At 36.6% G+C, this 22,097-nt stretch overlaps 2 protein-coding genes across 9 annotated transcripts in view; one reads left to right on the forward strand and one right to left on the reverse strand.

Moving 5' to 3' along the window:
* The first annotated feature begins 321 nt into the window (after positions 1-321).
* LOC306886815 (protein C-mannosyl-transferase DPY19L1-like) lies at positions 322-9,912 on the forward strand. Of its 3 annotated transcripts, none has more exons than XM_079444126.1 (22): positions 322-691; positions 1,170-1,194; positions 1,278-1,365; positions 1,604-1,741; positions 1,850-1,970; positions 2,400-2,493; positions 2,657-2,714; positions 2,820-2,911; positions 3,188-3,287; positions 4,011-4,088; positions 4,173-4,259; positions 4,533-4,592; positions 4,675-4,755; positions 4,863-4,964; positions 5,048-5,119; positions 5,347-5,417; positions 6,063-6,087; positions 7,518-7,637; positions 7,754-7,928; positions 8,024-8,123; positions 8,240-8,365; positions 8,443-9,912. In XM_079444126.1, the coding sequence occupies exons 1-22, from the start codon at positions 484-486 to the stop codon at positions 8,612-8,614; spliced, it is 2,193 nt and encodes a 730-aa protein (XP_079300252.1). In that variant the 5' UTR covers positions 322-483; the 3' UTR covers positions 8,615-9,912. The 3 variants fall into 3 exon arrangements, with proteins under 3 accessions (XP_079300252.1, XP_079300253.1, XP_079300254.1); XM_079444127.1 differs by having other exon boundaries at positions 344-691; positions 1,094-1,194; XM_079444128.1 differs by having other exon boundaries at positions 344-691; positions 1,278-1,442.
* Positions 9,913-10,618: 706 nt separating this feature from the next.
* LOC306886814 (sodium bicarbonate cotransporter 3-like) overlaps positions 10,619-22,097 on the reverse strand; it is a gene marked incomplete at its 5' end in the record, with an annotated part of 45,092 nt that continues 33,613 nt past the window's right edge. For 5 of the 6 annotated variants that reach the window (XM_079444125.1, XM_079444121.1, XM_079444123.1 and 2 more), the window contains 14 exons: positions 10,619-12,816; positions 13,369-13,476; positions 15,749-15,843; positions 15,962-16,093; positions 16,521-16,694; positions 16,829-16,897; positions 17,732-17,983; positions 18,058-18,219; positions 19,359-19,472; positions 19,544-19,705; positions 20,105-20,210; positions 20,290-20,535; positions 21,404-21,537; positions 21,776-21,950. In XM_079444125.1, the coding sequence (XP_079300251.1) occupies positions 12,735-12,816; positions 13,369-13,476; positions 15,749-15,843; positions 15,962-16,093; positions 16,521-16,694; positions 16,829-16,897; positions 17,732-17,983; positions 18,058-18,219; positions 19,359-19,472; positions 19,544-19,705; positions 20,105-20,210; positions 20,290-20,535; positions 21,404-21,537; positions 21,776-21,950 (2,011 nt within the window). In that variant the 3' untranslated portion in view covers positions 10,619-12,734. The remainder of the gene's footprint in view (positions 12,817-13,368; positions 13,477-15,748; positions 15,844-15,961; positions 16,094-16,520; positions 16,695-16,828; positions 16,898-17,731; positions 17,984-18,057; positions 18,220-19,358; positions 19,473-19,543; positions 19,706-20,104; positions 20,211-20,289; positions 20,536-21,403; positions 21,538-21,775; positions 21,951-22,097) is intronic. The other variant, XM_079444124.1, reaches the window with a different exon arrangement.

The following is a 22,097-nucleotide window of genomic DNA, read 5'->3' on the forward strand; positions in this document are numbered from 1 at the left end:
TAAAATCTGTTTAAACGGCAATGTAAACATACATTTGGCGAACGATATTATTATTTTGCAAAAGACTGATGAACGTATTCTCAAAAAGTCTAAAAGATTCGTGAAAAGAAGCGTTAAAGAACCGTAATGAATCATTAAAATCCTTGCGATTCCCTTTATATAATATACCAGGTTTATGTATGTGCAAATTATTTAAATCGTCATCATGATTATAGACAGGTATTCCTTTTCGCGGGTTACAGAAGTTCTTTACCATGATAACGGGCTATTTAAACACGTTGTCATGGTTACTCTTCAAACGGACAGTTGAGCGCCTCGTCCAGACGGGGGCGATGGCCGCTTCATTCAACAGATCAGTGAAGTCCCACAGCACTCAAACTGTGCAGGACCACAGATGTGAGGAGCTCGCAAGAGTCCAACAGCTTGGTTTATCGCGTGTCTACGCTCCTGTCGCTCCCCTGTTACAGACAGAAATATGAAAACATGGTAGTTAAAACCAGAAAACCAAATGCCAAGGACCAGAGCAGCGAGAAGGACAGGAGTCAGTCCGTGTCGGGGAAAACCAAGCGTGCCAAAGATGGGAAGGGCTCGGCTTCCCAGAGTAAAAATGGACTTTTTGCAGGGTTCATTAGAAGCAAATTAGGTTTGAGCCCGGCCGCTTTTGCAAGAGGAATATCAGTGTTGGTTCTCGGTAAGGCTTTGTTTCTTAGCCGCTAGGTAGCTAACGGTTATTCACATGATTAGCATCTAGCATGTTCTCCGTATCAGCATTATAGAAACTCGCTTGTATACAACAAAGTTGTGTCATATTTCCATTAGCGATTTTATTCCTAAAAAACTCCAAACTACCAGTTTAATCATCAGGTTATTGGTGAATGCTCACATGTTAAATCTAGTTAGCACCCAATAGAATTTCATTAATTTCACTCCAGTTATTAGCCAATGATGACCATACATTAACACGTTTTATGGTATGTCTGTACATGTAAACTACCCACAGACGTTAATTGATTAAAATAATTTATCAGAATGATTGATCTGTTTTAAAGTAGGCAACTCCCACATCTAATAGAGACTCATTCTGTGTGGTCAGGTTAGAGTCCTTCAGTGTGGCCACGTAGCGATCTGTCTCTGGGAAGTCATCTAACCTGATGTGTTTATTTCCACAGCTGTTATTGTGGGATTTTTACACTGGTAAGTAGGTTTAGATCTTTCAAATTTCAACATATTGTTCCTCTTGTTATGACAAAATAAATAAGCTGTCCTGTGCTTCTCAGGTATCATCTCTCACATCTATTTGAAAATGACAGACATTTTTCCCACATGTCGTCTTTGGAAAAGGAGATGGCCTTTCGAACAGAGATGGTTATTATTGCTTTCCCCCCCCCCCCAACATGATTACTACATAATTTACTGTAATTTACTCTGTCTGTCCAGATGGGGTAAATTGGGACACTTTTTGCTATTATCCTAAGTTAACTCTATATATAGCTTTCCTTCACCTTGCATCTCATTTTGTTAAATACTAAGCTTGAACTTTAATTGACATCTTGCTGGTTTAGACAATTGTCTCACAGCGGCATATGCTATTTTGTCTTTTTAGGGACTGTATTACTCATATTTCAAGACCATCATTGAGGCTCCTTCTTTCATGGATGGTCTTTATATGATCATGAACGACCGTCTCACTGAATATCCTCTAGTGATAAACACTCTGAAGAGGTTTAACTTGTACCCTGAGGTGAGATGGCCTCTTTGGCGTCTTATGAATATCCATGAAATCTCTTTATTCCACAGTATTTGCTTGAGCTCTGAAGTTAACCATCGTTTTTGCTCTCTTGTACCGCAGGTGGTCTTGGCCAGCTGGTACAGAGCGTACACCAGCACAATGGATTTCTTTGGTATCCCGACCAAGATGTGTTGGACCATCAACAGAGGGGAGGGTCTAGATCCAGTGGAGAGTTGTGAAGGTATTGGAGAAGCCATACATCAAATAAGTATCCATTGTTTGCCCCACACATGTAGAGCCCTACACATGAAATTCAAAAAACGTGTTTTAGTTCAGTTGTGGCCTACGAATTAAGTATTCATGACTTGTTAATTAATTCCCTATAATATAACAGTGACCTTTAATTTGTTTTAGAAATATTTTCTACATTGTAGTTGTAATCAAAAATGCATGCTTTAGAAATAGCTCTTGAACCTCATTTTTGTACTCGCTGACTTCTCTGCAATTTTCACTTATGCTAACAAACTCATTATGAGGGAAGATTTAGTCTATTTTTGTAAAGTGTTATTGAGGTGGAGAAAAAAAAAGAAGCTGTTTCTTTCACTGTGACTGACAGCCAAGTGCTCTTCATTTCACAAATATTTTACTTACTTGAGTGGCTTTTCCACAGGTCTGGGGGATCCTGCTTACTTTTATGTCACATTTGTGTTCCTGTTAAATGGGGCAATGATGAGCCTCTTCTTCATTTATGGAACATATCTGAGGTAATCCAGCCTAGAATAAACATAAGGAAGAGGAAGAGTCCTTAATCGATACCAAAGAAAGTGCACCTTTGAGTTTATACTTTGATTGCAAATGGGTTGATCCTAAAAGCATTGTTTCAAAAGCTAGATCATAAAATGCACTATTTTTTGGCTGTTCTTATAGTGGCAGTCGACTGGGTGGCACTGTTACAGTTCTGTGTTTCTTCTTTAATCATGGAGAGGTAAAGCAGAATGTTTTCTTAAGCATCTTGGAGAATTTTTTTTTTCCTGCTACAGTCGTCTAGTACTTAGAGATTTTGTCTCTCTTTTGAACCCTTGAATCCCAGAGTACTCGGGTCATGTGGACACCACCTCTGAGAGAGAGCTTCTCCTACCCCTTCCTGGTTCTGCAGATGCTTCTGCTCACTTACATCCTCCGGTAACTTGCTTTCTTCCCTAAGTTTGTAACCCAAATCATAGCAATTTAATGTTTATATTCAACCTTTCAGTCTCGTGTTGACTCTTTTTGTTCATGCTTTGAGATGACTTAAGATCTTTTAAGTATTATGTTGTCACCAGACACATTTCAGCAATGTTTTGTGTATTTAGGATGCTTATGTGTACATTAAGTACATTAAATTATGATTACACACACAAAGTTGGGTTATTCTGTGCAATTAAAATGTATTTTGTTGGATATTTTTGATTTTGTAAGGACAAGGAACCCAAGCAAGAATACCATGATGGCTCTGGGGATCTCCAATATTTTCTTCATGCTGCCGTGGCAGTTTGCTCAGTTTGTCTTACTTACCCAGGCGAGTGATGCAAGAGACAACAAGACCATAAACATGCTGACCCAAACACTTGTTTAATGCTGATATTTGAGGAAAGTAGAGAAAGTAGCTAAATGTAACATCCATATTAGCAGCGTGAATTATTTTTACATTTTAAAATAATGTTTATATCGTAATGTTTTAAAATTTATTTTATTCCTGCAGTAGCCAAATTGATTTTCAGATTTTCAACAGAAATGACCGATCATTCAATATGCTGATTTAGTCCCTAAGAAAATGATTATTGTTGAAAGAAAGTATTCTCGGTGTTGAAAACAGTTGCGCTGCTTGATATTTCTGTGGAAACTGTAATACATAATTTTTTTACAGAATTCTTATATGAATAGAAAGTTCAAAATAAGAGTTTATTTGAAATATAAATCTTTGTTCCATGTTTTCACTGTTACTTTTGATCAATGTAATAATGCATTCTTATTGAATGAATGCATTTCAAAACAAAAAAATCTTACTGACCTCAAACTTTTGAACGATGTTGACAGGTTCCTAATAGAAACGTAATGCAGTTCACCTCCAGAGTTGGAGTCAATTGTAATGATATTTTGCCTGAAGAAGACCTAGATAAACGTGATTGCATGCCTCAGGAACATTGTGCAATCCAGTTTTCAATTTTAGCTGTTATGAGAAAATTGTTTTGCAGCAAGAGAGCAAAGGATGCTATGACAAGAATGTTTGTGTGTTTTACAGGTGGCATCCCTTTTTGCTTCATATATCCTGGGATATCTGAGTCCGGCAAAAATGCAGTCTGTCTTAGTAACTCACATGGTAATGCAAAGACTTTATTAATAGAGCCACAATATTGCTCATGTTGTCTTTCTGAGTCACTGATGAACTGACTGCTCCTCACAGATCTCCTTGGCCGTCTGTTTTCTTTTAATGTTCGGGAACTCAATGCTGCTGACATCCTTCTACGCCTCTTCACTGGTCTCCATCTGGGTGAGCTGGACAGTGTGAAGGCTCATTGCCGCACTCATTAGCTGCTTGCTCAGGAAAGCACACAGTGTGGTATAATCGCTTCCTAGGACACCAGAAGCTGATGTGTTTAATTTTGTCTTCTGTAGAAAATGCTGGCTAAATGGTGCCATAGTCTGACCAAATAAGTATCCATGACTAAGTACAAAGTACATACAAATAGATGACCTCGACCTCAAACACAAACATACTGTGAAGAAACATGTCAGCTTTACTGTTGGTCTGCTTTCATTTCAGGGGGTAATTGCAGTCAGGGATCGTTTGGTCGGTATATTCAAACCTGGAATCTTCACATGGGTAAGAGCACAAGCAGTACTGACTGATGCAGCAGTAAAATGTGCCTGAATTGACTTAAAAGAAACAGTTGTGTTTTTGTTAGGTCATGCAGTGCCTTGCATGGGTGGTCTCCACTGTCATTCTGAAGTTCATGTTCTCAGTGATCTTTGGGGCATCAGACGATGTGAGTAAAATGAGAGCAGTGCTGTGAACATCAGTTAGGTTTAGCTTTAGGGGTCCATTGAACACTTTGCAGGGCTTTTGACATTTTAATTTTGTTTTGAATTCTAGGCCCACATCAGCAGTCTGATCAAATCCAAGTTCACAAGCTACAAAGACTTTGACACGATGATGTACACGTGTGCAGCTGAGTTTGACTTCATCGAAACAGAGGTGGGTAATGTGATCTATTTCCTTGCAGTCAGTCATCATTCTCCCCTTAAAGCCCCATTTAATTGGACTTAATGTGTTTGCAGACTCTCATCCGGTACATCAAAACCATGCTGCTTCCAATTAACGTGCTGATTGTGGGTTTTATTGCTGGAAGGGTGAGTTGTTTTCACTTAGATAATGGATGATTTACCCCTCTTACGTTTTGGTGTGTGTGTCCTGCTTTTATCTGTTTGCACCAATATTCTAGGTTTACAGTGTTCTGTCAGTTTCGTGTTTATCAGTTGGTTTAGAGTTTGGTATTTTCTCATAAGCGTTTTTGTACAAGTAATCTGCATACTAAAGTTCCCTCCATATGCTTCCTCCTTTTGCTTCCTGAGTTCAGACTATACAGGACATTATTGTGTTTCTCAGAAATAAGACGACAGAAAAGTCAGAGGATGATGAAATGGAGCAGTAAGTATTCTTTATATCTACAGCACTTTACTGGCATGATTGTTTTGAACAGAGAACAGAGGGTATGTGAAAAATGTTACATTTAAAGAAAATAAAAGTACACATTTAAATAAAATAAAATAGATTTACTCAATTGTGTTCTTTCAGTATAGAAAATAAAATAGTTTTTAAAGATGCACTATGGTTTAAAAGTATGTACTTTTTTGCTTTTTTAATCTCTTAAGTTTAACAAGGCTGAATTTATTTGGTCAAAACTATAGTAAAACAGTAATATTACAGTTATATTATCACAGTTTACAATAGCTGTTTTCTTTTTCATTTCAATATCTTATTTATTCCTCTGATGTTATCAACACTGAAAACAGTTGTACTGCTTAATATTTTTTGGAAACCATGATACATTTCTTTCAGGATTCTTTGATGAATAGAAAGTTAAAAAGAACAGCATTTATTTTAAATACAATCTTTTGTACATTGTGTCTTTTCACTTTTAAATAATTTAATGATTTTTCCATTTTTCTTTTTCAATCAAAAAAAAAAAAAAAACATCTTACTGACCCCTAACTTTTAAATAGTAGAATATATTTTGATATCTTTGGATAATAATGGCTACTGTTTCCTAAATTTTGTTCTTCCATTTTTCAGGAGCCAGATGTTGGCGAAGGGAGTGGTAAGTTTCTGTAATTTTATGTGTTGCTTTTTATGATTCGAGCTTTTTTCCCCTTAATTGATGTGTATATAAAGCAATGTACAGTGTATTCAGACCCTCTTCACTTTTTGCAATTTTATGTTGCAGCCTGATACTACAATTGTTTAAATAATTTTTTTTCATTAATCTACACTCTGTACCTCATAATGAAAAAGTGAAAAGAGAAATGTAGAAATGTCTGTATATTTATTAAAAAGAAAAAACTGAAATATCACATTTACATAAGTATGCAGCAACACTTTATTAGCTCGAGTACCTCCCATTTCTCTTGATCACTACTGAGATGTTTCTACACCTTGATTGGAGTCCACCTGTGGTAAAATAAACTGATTGGACATGATTTGGAAAGGCACACACCTCTCGATAAAAGTCCTCACAGCTGACAATGCATATCAGAGCGAAAACCAAGCCATGAGGTCAAAGCTACTGCCTGCAGAGCTCAGAGACAGGATTGTATAGAGGCACAGATCTGGGGAAGGCTACAAAAACAATTCTGCTGCACCGAAGGTTCCCAAGAGCCCAATGGCACACTTGGCACACAAAACGCACTTGGAATTAGCAAAACAGCACCTAAAGCACCCTCAGACTCTGAGAAACAAGATCTCTGGTCTGATGAACCTCAATTCTAAGCATTATGTTTGAAGGAAACCAGCTCTGCTCATCACCTGCGGAGTACCACCCCAAAAGTAAAGTGCGCTAGTAGCAGCCTCATGCTGTGGGGCTGTTTTTCAGCGGCAGGGACTGAGGGACACATCAGAGTAGAAGAAAAGCTCAATGCACCAAAATATTGAGAGAGCCTTAATGAAAAACTAATCCAGAGCATTCAGAACCTCAGACTGGACAGAAGGTTCACCTTCCAACAGAACAGTGACCCTAAGCACACAGCCAAGGCAACACAGGACAACTCTTTGAATGTCCTAGAGTGGCCCAGCCAAAGCCCCGACTTGAACCCTATCGAACATCTCTGGAGAGACCTGAAAATGACTGTCCACCGACGGTCCCCATCCAACCTGACTGAGCTTGCAAAGAAGAATGGTAGAAAATCCCCCAATCCAGGTGTGCAAATCTTGTTGCGTCATACCCAAAAAATTCAAGGCTGTAATTCCTGCCAAAGGTGCTTCAACCAAGTACTGAGTACTTATGTAAATGTGATATTTCAGTTTTTTCTTTTTAACAATTTTACAGACATTTCTAAAATTCTGTTTTCACTTTGTCATTATGAGGTACGGAGTGTGAGAAGAAAAAAACTAATTAAACCATTGTAGCAACAGGCTGCAACATAAAAATGAAAAAAGTGAAGGGGTCTGAATACTTTCTGAATGCACTGTATGTAACCCGTGGTGTACAAGTTGATATCCAGAGGCTGTTTTTATCTTGTGATGTTTGTCTAGCTGGTGTATCACAGTCTACAGCTGGTGGCGTTTGCAGTGCTAGCTGTGCTCATCATGAGACTGAAGCTCTTCCTCACTCCTCACATGTGCATCATGTCCGGTTTGATCTGCTCCAGACAGGTGACCCGACTATTCATTCTCTATAACTCGCCCCAAAATTTCCATAATGCGAGGAAGCTGATTTGAGCAAAAGCTTTTAAAATGTGGTGTGACTAATATTTTGATTTCTTCTGCAGCTGTTTGGCTGGTTAGGAGAGAAGTTTAAACTCCAGCTGACCGTCGTGGGAATATTATCCATCATGGCAGTCCAAGGAGTCACCAACCTGCAGAGTCAATGGGACATCATAGGAGAATTCAGTAACTTCCCCCAAGAAGAGCTCCTTGAGTGGATCAAAGATAACACAAGCCCTAGTGAGAAACTTCTGCTGTTCAACTTTACAAAATGAAACGTGTCGCTTCATGTGACCCCAGTGTCTGACTCCTGCATCCATGCAATGTTCCTGTAGATGCTGTGTTTGCTGGTGCAATGCCCACCATGGCGAGTGTGAAACTGTCCACAGGAAGAGCCATAGTGAATCACCCGCACTATGAAGATGCAGGATTGAGGTACACATGATTTAACATACATTTTGTCTCTATATTACAGTACTTATCCAAGTATTTCATTTTTATAATATTGTTCTGTCAATGTAAAGCGTTTGATTTATTTTGACTTTATTCAGAGAAAGAACAAAGATGGTGTATGCCATGTACAGCCGAAAGCCAGCTGAGGTAGTAAAGCAAAACTTAATAAAGCTGCAGGTGGACTATTTCATCCTAGAGGACTCGTGGTGCACCAGACGCTCCAAGTAAATGTTGCATACTTTCAATTAATACCTCTGTTTGATCAGTTCTTTTCTCACATGCGTTTCTTCATCATCTCCAGGCCTGGTTGCAGCATGCCTGAGATCTGGGACGTGGATGATGGCCAGAATGCAGGAAAAGTGCCACTTTGCACACTCATGTGGAGGGATTCTCGTCCTCACTTCTCCACAGTCTATCACAACAACATTTACAAAGTCCTTCGAGTTCCCAAAACAGTGAGAGATATGAGATAACAGCAGTTTTTTCCCCTCACCTTACTGTTTTCCTGTCTTTGATACGTGTGTGTATGTACACAACGATTATTTTTGTAAAGGTCAGATGTGTTTTTCTTGAGCCCTGCACTTTGGTGTCCGTTTTGTTTTGATAAGCTATATGAGATTTTTGAACCGTGGTGAGAGTCAATCAGTGTTGAATCACCTCTTTTCACTTAAAGGAATAGTTCACACAAAAATTAAATTTTGCTGAAAATGTACGCCATCTAAGATGTAGATGAGTTTTTCTTCATCAGAACAGATTTGTCCAAACAGACTTATTTCTGGCGGCACCCATTCACTGCAGAGGATCCATTGGTGAGCAAGTGATGTAATGCTTAATTTCTCCAAATCTGTTCTGATGAAGAAACAAACTCATCTACACCTAGGATGGCTTGAGGGTGAGTCAATTTTAAGCATATTTACATTTTTTTTTTTTTTTGTTTTTTTTTTTTGCTTAAGTATTCCTTTAACCATCTGTTCTCATGCTTGCTAATGTCTTTTATTAGGATGACTGTGATTTTTACCATTGGTGCTGCTGTTTGCCGGTTGCATATGGTCCAGACAATTGTTTACTTAAATCATTTCACTTTTTGTGCATAAAATATTTTATTCAGTCTCTTGGATTTTCAACCTGTGACATTTTGTAAAACACTTTTTGTGTATAGTTTTAAAATTGACATTTGTTTTGGGCAGATGCTCTTACCAAAGTGACCTACAAAAAGTTATATAGTTTGAGGGAGGATTATGATAGTCTATAGTGTTATTTTTTTTAAATCCTGCAAATTCAATTTGATTAGTCTACGGTTGTAAATAAACTGCTTGTTACCCTTTTGTGTGTGTGGAAATCATGATCAGTGTTATGTATTAGAGTAGCTATCTTATTGTTTTATGTTTTAAATGTATTGTCTTGCTCAGCTGTATTTTCATTTGGATCATGTCAGTTTCTATACTGAAGTTAACCAGTGCTAGTGTTGTGCTCATTTCCCAAGAGTAAGGACATGGCAACAGACAGTTTTTGTCCAAATTCCTTTCCTGACGTCATGTAATAATACTAGTCCTTTAAAAACCAAGCTGAAGGACTGTAATCACTGCCGTAGTATTAAAGATATCAGTTTGTAGCACGTGTTCTGTTGTAATTCAGAAGTGTCCTTTACATTTCAACTGACATGCATGTGAAGTGTTCAAGAACTTTTTTTTTTTTTTTTTTTTGTCTTTTATCAAATGTGGGGAACTGAACAGTTTTTATTTTACCAATTAAATGTCTTTTGAGTCAATCATTGAATCGTTTTGTTGTTTTTAAGTATAATCTTGTGGCTTTTAAGGCACAATGTATGTTTTCATCAACTGAACTGGACAGTGTGGTTAGATTATTTAGCTGGTGAAGGCTTTTTTTTTGTAATTGCTAATGAGAGTGTATACATAACTTCAATTTTCTTTGAATCGTCCCCATTCACACTCAAAAAAAATTATTTGGTCAGTGTTAGTGTGCCTTATTTAAAAAATATATATATTAGTGATTGGGAACAACCACCTTAAAGCTTTGCAACATTTGGCCCTCTAGCGGTTAAAAAATACTGAAGATGTTTGCGCTGTGTGAATGTGGTTCGAGGCACCCGGGAACTTATGGTTCATTTTATTACAACAGGGTTGAATGTAACTGTTTTTAACGATCTATAGTCGATTTTTCTCGTTCGTTGTGACACTTTCACATTTATGCAACCCGCAGTGGAACGTTACGGACATGACGTATGCATGGATTTTCCCGCGAAATCCGTCCTGGCAGCTCTAAAATCTATAATTATGATTTATAGCCAATGAACTTGTATTTGGCTAAATTAATGACATAGTTTGAAAAACTACGGAAGACTGCTATATAGAGAGAGACAGGAGCATGCATTTTATTTTTTTTAGTGTAGGAAAAAGTCCCACAAAATAAAAACCAAGACAAACGGTAGATTAAAGACAACAGACATTTCTTTTTTTCCTTTAATAAACAACTTCAATATTACAAAGACCACGCTCTCTCTCCCCAGTGCGTGTATTGTACAAATTCAAAACTTCATGTCCTACATTTTCTTAAATCTTGATTTGGCCAGTTCACAAGGGAAACATCTGTCTGAACTGGGCAGAATTCTGTAAAAATACATGAACATTGTGCAGACAGAAGCTCAGAACACCACGGCAGCAATACTTGTTCAGAGTCTTACTGTGAGGCTAATAAAGAAAGATACTAAAAGCCACATATGACTGAAAACCATCTTCCGGATATTCAATTTCATTCCCACCCACAGACTCCAGCATTTATTGATCACATTTAACAAGCAACTTGCTGCAAGAGTGAAAGTGTACAGAATGAACCTAGTGATTTACAAATCGAAGCTTTCACATACGGTATAATAGTCAGAGGTATTTCATTGTCACTGTGGGATCTATGAAGCGCTGTGTGAGCATGAGGGCAGTAAGCTAGCTTACTTCTGCAAACAAATTACTCCATTCAAATTAACTATACTTGGCAACTCCTAAAGCTATAGAAGTTTCCACCACAAAATAAAAAAAACAACTAATAAGGTAATTCTGAGTTTACATGATTTTCAGACCCCCCCCAGAATCCCAAGAAAAAAAAGAGACTTGTGAAATAAAAAGCCACAATTACCTTTTTAATTTTTTTTATCCCATGGTGGAAATAAACTTCCAAACAGTATATACCAGGTCAAATAAATTTTATAACAAAAAAAAAAAAAAAAACTGACAATGTTGGAGTAAAAAAATTTGCAAAAAAAAGGTCAACATCCGTAGACGTTACAAAGTTTTCAGCATGAACAAAATGACATAAAAAGGCAACTTTTTTTGTCCAGTGTAAAATTAAAAGACATTTCTCATAAAATGAAAAGCAAAAAGGAGGACATGTGATTTTCTTTTTTTTTTTAACATAAAAAGTAGTGTGGGGAAAGAGTGCAAAAAAGGAGTTTCCTGAGACTGCTCTAGATTAAATAAGTTGTTGTTAGGCCTACAGCCACGATGGCAAGCCTACCTAAAGTGCACATTAACACCAGTAACAGAGGAAAGAAATGACAGGCCAACAACACTGCAGCAGTCCTTCTGCCCCATCATGGGTCTACGTCGCCTACTTGACCATTAAATGACCGTTAATAAATTAGTTAACACATTGTAAAAATCATACGTACTAACAATACAAAATTCTATTTTATAACACTAAAAAAGATAAACTAATGTAAACACATGAATGAATGTGGGGGGGGGGGGGGCTCTTTAACAAAATCTGGAGCAATTTACATTACTCAAGTTTAAATTTGTCTTGATATTTATTTTTAGAGTGACTGCAAGAATTGATCTGTTTGTTCTCCTTCTGCACGGTTTTGTTTTAATATAGTATTTGCACATAAATTATCAAGTAATTTGTCAGACCATCATTGTGTATGACATTTTTATAATTGAAGTACAATAATAATAATTTACTTTGTATTTAGGTTTAATATGCCCTTCATGTGACATTTTGAAGTGTGTGCTTTGCATGCTGTTTTTCCAGAAGTTTGGAAGGTCAGTCATGCAGCCTAATGTCACCACCTTTGGTCTCAATGAGACATTTTCTCATATATGCATTTATTTATTTTTTAAAAGCAGCACTCTGCAACAAACAGCATTTTAATGTACTGAAAGAAAAACATCATAGGTGATGATCCGAAAACTGTGGTACCGTGAGAAACAGGGGTTTAGCATGTAAAACTAATCCTAAAAGACTTTGTCTTCATTATCTTGAGAAAAATAAAATAAAGAAATATATGAAACCTAAGAGTCTGAAGAGCTCTTCATAACATACCCTATATGTCTGAAATCATGGTGCTTTATTCATATTAAAAACAAATTGTACAAAATAAAAAAAGGGTTTGTTGGTGTGATTAAAAAATAGAAACTTAGATAAATATACCTGGAAGTCATCTCTCAGCCCTCTATCGGGCGTCTCTACCTTTGGCTTGACTTGGGCAGGTTGGAAGGGCACACAGAACAGAGTAACACTGTTTCAGACTAGAGGACTCTGGGAAGGGCCCTGCACGTGTTCACAGTGAGCTCTCAAATCTGCTCATAATGACGTCTCTGTATCCACACATTTATCCCCCTGCTCGTCCTCCACATTGATCTTAATACTAGCAGTCTTCTCTTCACTGTAAAACAAAGAAAAGATGAAGGAAAAATTTAACTCAAAGCAGGCACCCAGCTAAATTTGTCTAAAATGTTAATATCTTCATACTTGCAACACACAGTATCAGATTCAATGAAACTCAAACATGACATATGCAAAAGTAAATCAAGCGCGCACACACTTTTGACATGCACTGGTTTTAAACAACGAATAAAGGCCTGGTCACATGAAGATAAATGAAAAACAAGCAAACTAATCACTTTTATAGAATCCAAATTGTGTGTATATATTTTATAAATATTAAATATAAAAAAATTATTGTTCATATTTATTTATATTAATAAAATAGTACATTGGGACTCATTTGCAATAATTAACTTAAATTATTCATAAACACATAAGTAGTTGCACTGAATCAAATTGAACAATATGCATTAAAATGAAAACCTGGACAAACAGGCCTTTACTGTACAGCTTTATATCTCTGCAGGAAAACAACAGGCTGTGCGTTGAAGCAGCGAGAGGAAACAGAGTGCTATGAAAAACAGGGATGAGGTTAGAGGAACAAGGCTACCTGGCACTAGGTTTCAATACTTTGGCACTGTCAGAGCTCATGGCAACAGCTTTCCACACAGCAGTTTTGGCCATCTCATCAGATATGTTAACCACAGAGGGGTCAGTGCTGCAGAAAAGACACATCAGAGCACTTAAAGCTGGTCGCCCACACTTTAACACACTCATCTCTCTTCCTGTTCACCAGCACAGTGCTTGATGGCCATTTGATTAATAAAGCATGAAACTCACATCAGATGAACCAAAGAAAACTGTTCCCAGTGCAGACCCTCTGTGCTATTTCAGAGGTGAACATTTAATGTTGTTGTGACGTTATTCAGGAGTAATATGTCATGTTAGTAATCAAAGCACCTTTGAGTCAGATACACAAGTTGTACTTGCTCCCTTGCTAAAAGCTAAGCATCAACCTTATAGAATTGTTTTTCTTATGAGTCCATTCTAGATAAGAAAAAGTAACCATGAAATGGACAGATAAGCAGATATGAGACAAAACGGACCAAACTTGTCAAACAAGAACAACAAAATCAATCCTTGCACTCTCAAAACAAAATCCACATTCACAGGGCAACCTATAACTAAAGAAGTGGTGAAAAAATACCAAACCATTTAAAAATTTGAGGTCGGTAAGATTTAGATTAAGTTTTTGAAATAAGTCTAATCAAGGCTGCATTTATTTGATAAAAATACAGTAATAATGTAAACAATACAGTAGTAATAGTGTTAAAGATTTTTTTTTTAATGTCTTCTGTTTAGTATATTTTAAAATATTATTTATTTCTCTGGTGGCAAAGCTGAACAATATATTTAAAACAGCTATGCTGCTTAATATATTTTTTTTCTTAGGATTATTTAATGAATAGAAAGTTTAAAATAACAGCATTTATTTGAAAAAATAAAGCCATTAAAATCTTTAAAAAAGTTCTGTCACTTTGGATTAATTTCATCCTTGCCAAAGTAATTTCTTCTTAATGTGAAATTCTTCTTACTGAACAGTAATGTACACTATATTGCCAAAAGTATTGGGTCACCCCCTTCTAATGAACATGTTTGACTACTTTAGTAATTTCTATGAGTACAAATCTTAATGTTTAAGCATATAATGATATTCTAGGGAATTGTGTGCTTCTAATTTTATAGCAGCAGTTTGGACAGGACCCTTTTCTATTCTAACATGACAGTGCCTCTGTGTATAAGACACGGTTCAAAAAGACATGATTGATTCAGTCAGTGTGGGAGAACTTGACTGGTCTGCAGAAAGCCAAGTCCTGATCCCAGCTGAACACCTCTGGTGTGACTTTAAATGCAGACCTTGAGCCAAAAACTCATCACCAAACACCAATGACTTATACATAAGGGTGCTGTCATTTTAGACACGTCCAAACCTGTTGCAACAGAGATGGAAATACAATTTTTAAATACATTAATTATGTTTCCATCTTTGTTGCCAGTTTTGTTAGTGCCTTTTTCTGTTCTAAAGAAGGGGGTGACCCAATAATTTTGGCAATATGGTGTATGTCTAAATTGTGCATAATCATCATGGTAAAAACTGATTTGAGCACATTTTTTAGACAGATACAATTAATAATGATTAATCCTGTTGTGTAACTATATAAAATATCTGACCACATAATTGCACAACAGACCGATAAGAATCAAGAATTCCTGAGAGCCATTAATAATGTGGATTACACTGGCCTTGAGGCAAGAAAATTTAAAGAAATTGTCTTCAGCTGTCATTTAAAGGCTAATTGAGTCACTGCTGTAATATTAATGCCTCTAATGTTAATGTAATGAGAGTTAGCACTCCGAAAATGCTCTTGTAACCTGTTGGTGAAGCCTAACAAGTGTACAGGTCAATGAAACAGCTGTCTGTCATTGAGATGGCCCTGGTTAATGTTTAGATATTACTGAGCTCTGGTTTACACACAAACTGTCAATAACCAGACATACAAGGTAAATCATGATCAGTCATCATCTGAAGCTGTTCTGCATTGGGAAAGGATGAGTTGAATGAGGTGCATCAATAGCTTTAACCAATGCAGAGCTGTCAGAGGAAGATTATGACTCATAACCATGCACTCACATCGTGATGTGCAAAATACTCGTTAAATAAATGTAAGTGAGGATTAATAGCTATAAAGAGGCAGTATGCGGTAACCAGAACTCAAGCAGGCCTGAGAGCAGACAAAAGACCAACCACTCCGCTCGTGTCTTCCTCGTATGAGGTGTCAGAGACTACGCTGTCAGACCTGTCTCAAAAGAAACAGGTCAAAACGTACTGAATGAGGCCAACACAAGGTGTTTAAGAGAAACCCACATGGAAAAATTGGGTTAGATTTCACAGGATGTCTTGTATACTGCAGCTATCAACATTCACCAACCTGACTTTAGGGGACTTCACAGGGATTTCCAGGTGGTCCCCATTATCATAAGGGATCCCCATTCCTCCTTCAACCTCCATCATGCGCTGTGCTTCCTGGATAGACAGATATTGACATAAAAGTAGAAATATTCAAAGATATTCGAAGATAAACAAACCATCATATTGACCTTAAACCACCTTTAAAATTTCAGTTCGCATCTTGAAGAAGTACCTCTTTTGCCTTTTTCTTTTTGTCGTCTTCCTTTTTCTTCTTGCTTTCTGGCATTAGGTCATCCAACCAGCTAAGCTCCCTCTTCATGAAGCAGAAATCCAGAAGCTTCCTCACAAATACCAGAGCAAGAACCTACAGAAGGCAAATACAAGACCTGAGTAAAAATACGTGCAACAATTTTGAAAAAGAAAAACAATATGAAAAAGATATTTTAAAAAAAATAAAAAGATAATCAACTATATTTCATTATACTGTATACTGTAGGATTTTACTGGATTACACATGAAATCCAATTTTTCTACCCAAAAAGAACTCTTTAAAACCTTTTCTCAACTTCCAATCCCTATTAACATTTGTTAAATTGTTTGTAAAAAAAAAAAAAAATTAAATTAACGCAACATCTGAAATGGAGATTTATATTTTGTGCAGGTAAGCGTGATCGAATCACACTGGAGGCACATTAGAATTGAAGTGTAAATGCATTTCGGCTAAAAATGATCAAATACAGAAAACACGTTAATACCAGGTGTAAATGGGACCTATGAGATTTTAAACGTACCATCATAGGGAAGACCACCGCGGCAGCAGAAGCTTTGATGACCCACAGTAGCACCAGGCAGGTGAGCTGAACTATTGTGAATATGTGAACCTTCCACAGCGGCACGTATCTCAGGTAGATCAGGTCAGGCTGGTGCTTTGCCGGCATCCCAAACAGCTTAATACGGTCAAAGAACTGGAGTGCAATGAATACACAAACAACATGACCACACATCCATCATAGCCTTAGTTTGACCTGCATGTATAAATAAGACATAAATTCAATCCTGTAATTAAATAAAAGTATTATGAAAATGAAAATGTGCTGACCTGTATGCCTTTGAGTGAGGAGACACCCATGTAGAGGAACACTCCATATAACACGGGCATTGGGATAAACTATAGAGAAATTAAAAAAAATAAGAAAAAGAAACATTACAATTAAAAACACAGTTAACCCTGTAAAGCCAGACATGTGAAAATAATAGTCTTTTTAAATGTATTTTATTTATTTATTTATTGCAAAGGAACGTTTACTAAACCTTCAGACAAAATATAAAACAATAAAAATTGCATGTTTTTTTTATTAGGTATCATTTTTGATGCATCACGCTTCTGTAGCTCATATAGCATGATATAGTGGAAATATGGAGCTCATACTCCAGGAGAAAAAAAAATCCTCAGTTTTCAGAGGCCCTAACGGAGTTAAATATGTTATATTTTATATTTATAAATGTTTACATGGCCAAAAAGTAAGATCAAATTCTGATGGCTTGAAAAGTAAATCAGTGTAATCTCCATGAAGACATATCAGACGACTTAAAATTGTATTCATTTTAACATGATTTTTCTGAGGGGGAAAAAAGATGCAAGGACAATTAAGTAAACCAAAGTTGTTTCAGTCCAATTAGTGTTCATCTTGAAATATTGGCATAAGAATATAAAATGTATTATTGTTTACTAGATTTGACAGCAAATAGACCCAAGTAACAACCTGAACATAGACGTTTTTAGAATGATACTTAAAAACCTTTACTTGCTAAAAAGTATAAATTATCAATCAGACAACAGAAATTATGTAGTAGCAAAACAGGTTTTTCAACCAATTTTCAATCATGTAGACGATTAAGAGGCCTTAGAAATGTGCATTTCAAATGATATAGTAGGTTTATGGGTTAATAATTATATATTTTTATTTTATTTTATTTTTTTGCACTACAAACTGAGCCATACCTTTAGAATAGATGTCATGAAGACAGACAGACCCATAAGCACAAAGATCATGAACCCAGTAACCCTCTGCTCACGAATGCCCAAAAACTTGGGCTGCTCTCCCGGGGCTGAGCACTCCGACTCCACCTTCAAACTGTTGACGTGGGAGATTGAGAGGACGGTGGCAGCAACGAACCAGGGCAAGCCCATCACAGAACACACGCCGAGCATCACGGCCACCACCAGAAGGTCAAGATGATACCCGCAGCCTTTCTGCAGAAGAACAGAATCATGAGCCACCGGACCGCTGCAGTGCTCTGACAGACTGGATCAGGTGTCGAACTGACCTTGAGCTTGTGTTCTTTACGGTTGATGATGACAGCGGTGATCTGCTGATCCATGAAGATGAGGATGGTGCACAGGAGGGCAGGGATGGCTGCTGCAAACAACGTCCATGTGGGGTTATCACCCAGAGGTGAGATCAGCCAGCCACGGTTCTTAGAGGTGGGCTTTTGGACAGAAGAAAAACACTTTAAATTATAATAACATAACATTTGATTTATTGGGGATGAACAATTTTTGTACCATATCACTTATCAGTCCGTATTAGAGTGCTTAATTTATTTGTATCTGTATTGTACATTCTTATTTCTCCTATTTTTACATTTAGATCACCTTTGCCATTATCTAATGCTCAAATAAAGCTAATTTTTAAAAACACACATAATTTAGTAAAACAATCTTTCGCAATCTCAAAATTAATATTCATATGTCATACTGTGCATTATAATGCTGATGCCCTAAATTCACTTTAGTTTTTTTTTTTTAAGTGTTTTTTTATTTTTTGAAGTCTCACAAAAGGCACCAAAGCAGACTTTTTGCATTGATTTGATCAAAAATGCAACAAAAACAGAATTAGTGTGAAATATTCAGTGTCACTGATTTGTTGCTCAAGAAACATTTCTTATTAATATCACTGTTGAAAACAATTCTGCTGCTTTTTGTGGAAACCGTGATGCATTTTTTTTTTCAGGATTTTTCGATGAATAAAAAGTTCAAACAAACAGCATTTATTTGAAATTGAACTAGCTTTTGTAACTTATTTCACTTTTAATAAATTGAATGTGTCCTAACTGAATAAAAGTTTTAATTTCTTACATTTCAAACATTTGAAAATTACACTTTTGAGCATTACTGATAAATGGCAATACTTGCATAAGAGTGCAGCACCTGGTTTTTAGGCTTTATAGAAAAACAGTTAAAGAAGAGAGGGTTAAATCAATAGTCAAAGCCCAGCAGGATAACAGAAAACAAACAGCTGGAGTGGTTTAGAGTAACTAAACCCTGCTAAGTGTGTTTTCTGTTTATTTTGAACTATTTACCACAAAGTTTTGCCTCCATTCACATGATAATACACTCATTTCAACTGTTTTTGAAGATATAAAGCTGTGCAAGTGATGTGTTCTGAGAAATACTGATTCCAAATGTTTCTTTGTACATTAACGTTTGGCCAAATTTAGAAGAGTGGAAACAAAGGTCAAAAGTCCAGAAACCCTAAAACCAGCCAAACATGATCTGTTGAATCTAATTTAAGAACTAACAAGATGAACAAACATAAATGAATAATAGAAAACGACATTTATAGTACCTCAAAGGTATCTGGGACGTGTAGTTTAGGAGAGGGGACGCCCACCAAGTAATCAACCAAGACCATAATCATAATGGTTAGAAATACTGCAAAGTCACTGATTGAAGAGCGGACCTGGAGGACAGAAACTAAATGTTAGAGCAATTAACACTATCAGCACATGATCAGCGCATGACTCCACTGACCTTAGTGGGGAAATAGTGCTTGGTCTTGAACTGCTTGAGGAAGGATGACAGGAAGAAAGTGGTGAAGAACAGAATGACAGACCAGAACAATACATCAGGGATGTACGGGCCATTATGTCCACAAGCAGGACCCACAAACTCGCCAAGGAGTTTCTTGCAATTCTTTAAAAAGAGAGAGAAAAAAATAGCAAGTAATAATTAAATATATATTTTATTAAGTGCAACTAAAATTATAAAAAAAAAAAAAAAGTTTTTTTACTTTTTTTTTTTTTGGTTTGTTTTTTAAGTTCCATATGCATTTGATTTAGAAATAAATATGCCATTAAAAACTTGTTTCTTTATCATTTACTGATAAATTGTGGTCTGGCAACTGGACACCTTTGAGGCTGCCCTTATTCTAACTGTCCACCTCATTCTGTTTATTTTGAAATTGGACATAAAAAATGAAACCCTTAAAATGTTAAGTTAATGTGTAATGCCGTTAATCATATTTCTCCTATTAATATTAACTTTGGCAGCACTATTAAAAACACTTCAACTGTAGTGTGAAGAAAGAAATACCAGCACATCAAGGTCACTCCAGTTTATGGTCTCGGGATTAAAACCTGACTGATTCCATGCCTGTACCATCTTCTCTGTGATATTAGATGGAGATGAACACTGACATCTAAGAAAAAGACAAATAAACAAACTTATAATAAACATGAAACATAAAGCAATATACAACAAGGTGAATATTTCCTTACGTGTAAAACGTGAGGTTATCCAAATTGTCATGCATGTTGAAAGGGAACATCTCCCCCAGCTGGAAAAGTTTCTCCAAGGCCTCATAAATGAAAATGATGCAGATGAGAGCTGCGAAGGCTTCCTCTGTGAATCTCGTTATATAGCAGACTAGAGAGCTGGCGTCTGTGGCAACCAACACGATACACAAGAAGGCCGTCCACAGGCCAATGCTAGTGCGCAGAGGGAGGTAGGACAGACCGTAGTCACTGAGGAGAGACAAACAGACATGTTATATATCACAACATATCTGGATAAAATCATCTGCTAAATGAACAATCATAAACATCATCTGTGTGTTTCATATAGGCCTAATCAGAAATGTGTTTTTGTATAGGGAACGAATAAACAGACTTTTGAAACCAAGCAATTATGCAGTTTTATATTGTGCTGGTGCACAAAAACATAGATACTGATGGTTTTGGATAACTGCACAAAGTAGGATTAAAATGAGGCTGAACTTAAAATGGGTGTTGTATTTTTCAGAGCGCTGCACCAATTCTTTCCTGCACCAGTAGATGCCGCTATGGTACTTACCTGAACTTAAAAATCAATCTTTCACAATAGGAAACAATCAGAATTGTATTTCACTTTTTAAACATGAAACATGAAATGTCAACCATTGAGCGGAATGTGATTATACTTAAATTTTTTTAAACAATAGCTGTAAGCGAATAATTTGACTGGACAAACTGCATTACAAGAGTGCTGATATTTCATAAAATATCAGGGTGATGAACTAAACATTAATTAATTTATAAGTTTGCATGCAAAATAAAATTAAGTATCCAATTAATCACAATGATTTCCATTGGCTTTTTATTTGCCCATTAAGCTGGTGCTGTAAGTCTGATTTAGTTCTGTGAACTCAGTTCAAACGGTTTATCTTAATGAATCATTTCATAGAATGCAATACCGCAGCACAAATATATTTGATAAAATGTTTAAAGTGTCAAAATTACATAAAATAAAGTCACAAACGTCCCAGTTTCTCAGCACAATTTCTAAAACATGACAATGCATGAGGAACAGGATGAGGAATGTTGTGACATTCTATTGAAAGTGAGTCTCTCTCACCTGCAGAACTTGAAAAGAATCTTCTCAAAAACTAGAACTGGCCCAGTGCTGCCCAGGATAGTGAGAGGCTGACCAGAAAACAATGAGAAGGCCACACCAGTCAGCGAAGCTCCAAACAGAGACTCAATGGCACTCTAAAACAAACACAGACAAAAGAGATGTTATCAACAATGTGGGAGAGTTTCAAACAAAGAATAAACACATTCAGTGGAAGTAGAAATTATATCTTTTTAAAGCATAAGGAAAGACTATGCTTAATAAACACTCTTGATTCCAGTGAATCTGAATTTTATTCAGACTGTCTGTTCTACTCAGAGAATGAATCCTCCATTATTCTTTCCAGACAGAGCTAAGTCTACAAGTCTGACTCACTATGTTGTTTTTTGTGGCTTCCCCCAGAAGGCCTCCGAAGGTGATGACGGGGGACATGCAGGCACAATAGAGGAAAAGGATAGAGGCCAAGCACTGCAGGCTAAGAGCGTCCCGCACATCGCTCCAATAAAAAGGAGCTTTCCGCTTAATGTCTAGCACCAGTCCACCAAATATCCTGTGATGAAGGAAGAAAAGTTAAAGAAGAAGAGTTAAATAATTTGCAGAGGTTGACAAACTAATAATAATAATAATACATATGGTTTTTATATATTTTGTATTAACATCCACTTATTTCTTATAAAATAGAAATTATGAATGACTG

This window comes from Barbus barbus (assembly GCF_936440315.1).
Source record: "Barbus barbus genome assembly, chromosome: 21".
NCBI classification, from domain to species: Eukaryota; Metazoa; Chordata; class Actinopteri; order Cypriniformes; family Cyprinidae; genus Barbus; species Barbus barbus.

Coding starts and splice junctions, on each gene's coding strand:
- LOC306886815 (XM_079444126.1), top strand. CDS start 484: ATGGTAGTTAAAACCAGAAAACCAAATGCCAAGGACCAGAGCAGCGAG. Junction 4,593..4,674: donor AACCTGGAATCTTCACATGG/GTAAGAGCACAA, acceptor TGTTTTTGTTAG/GTCATGCAGTGCCTTGCATG. Junction 6,088..7,517: donor AGATGTTGGCGAAGGGAGTG/GTAAGTTTCTGT, acceptor ATGTTTGTCTAG/CTGGTGTATCACAGTCTACA.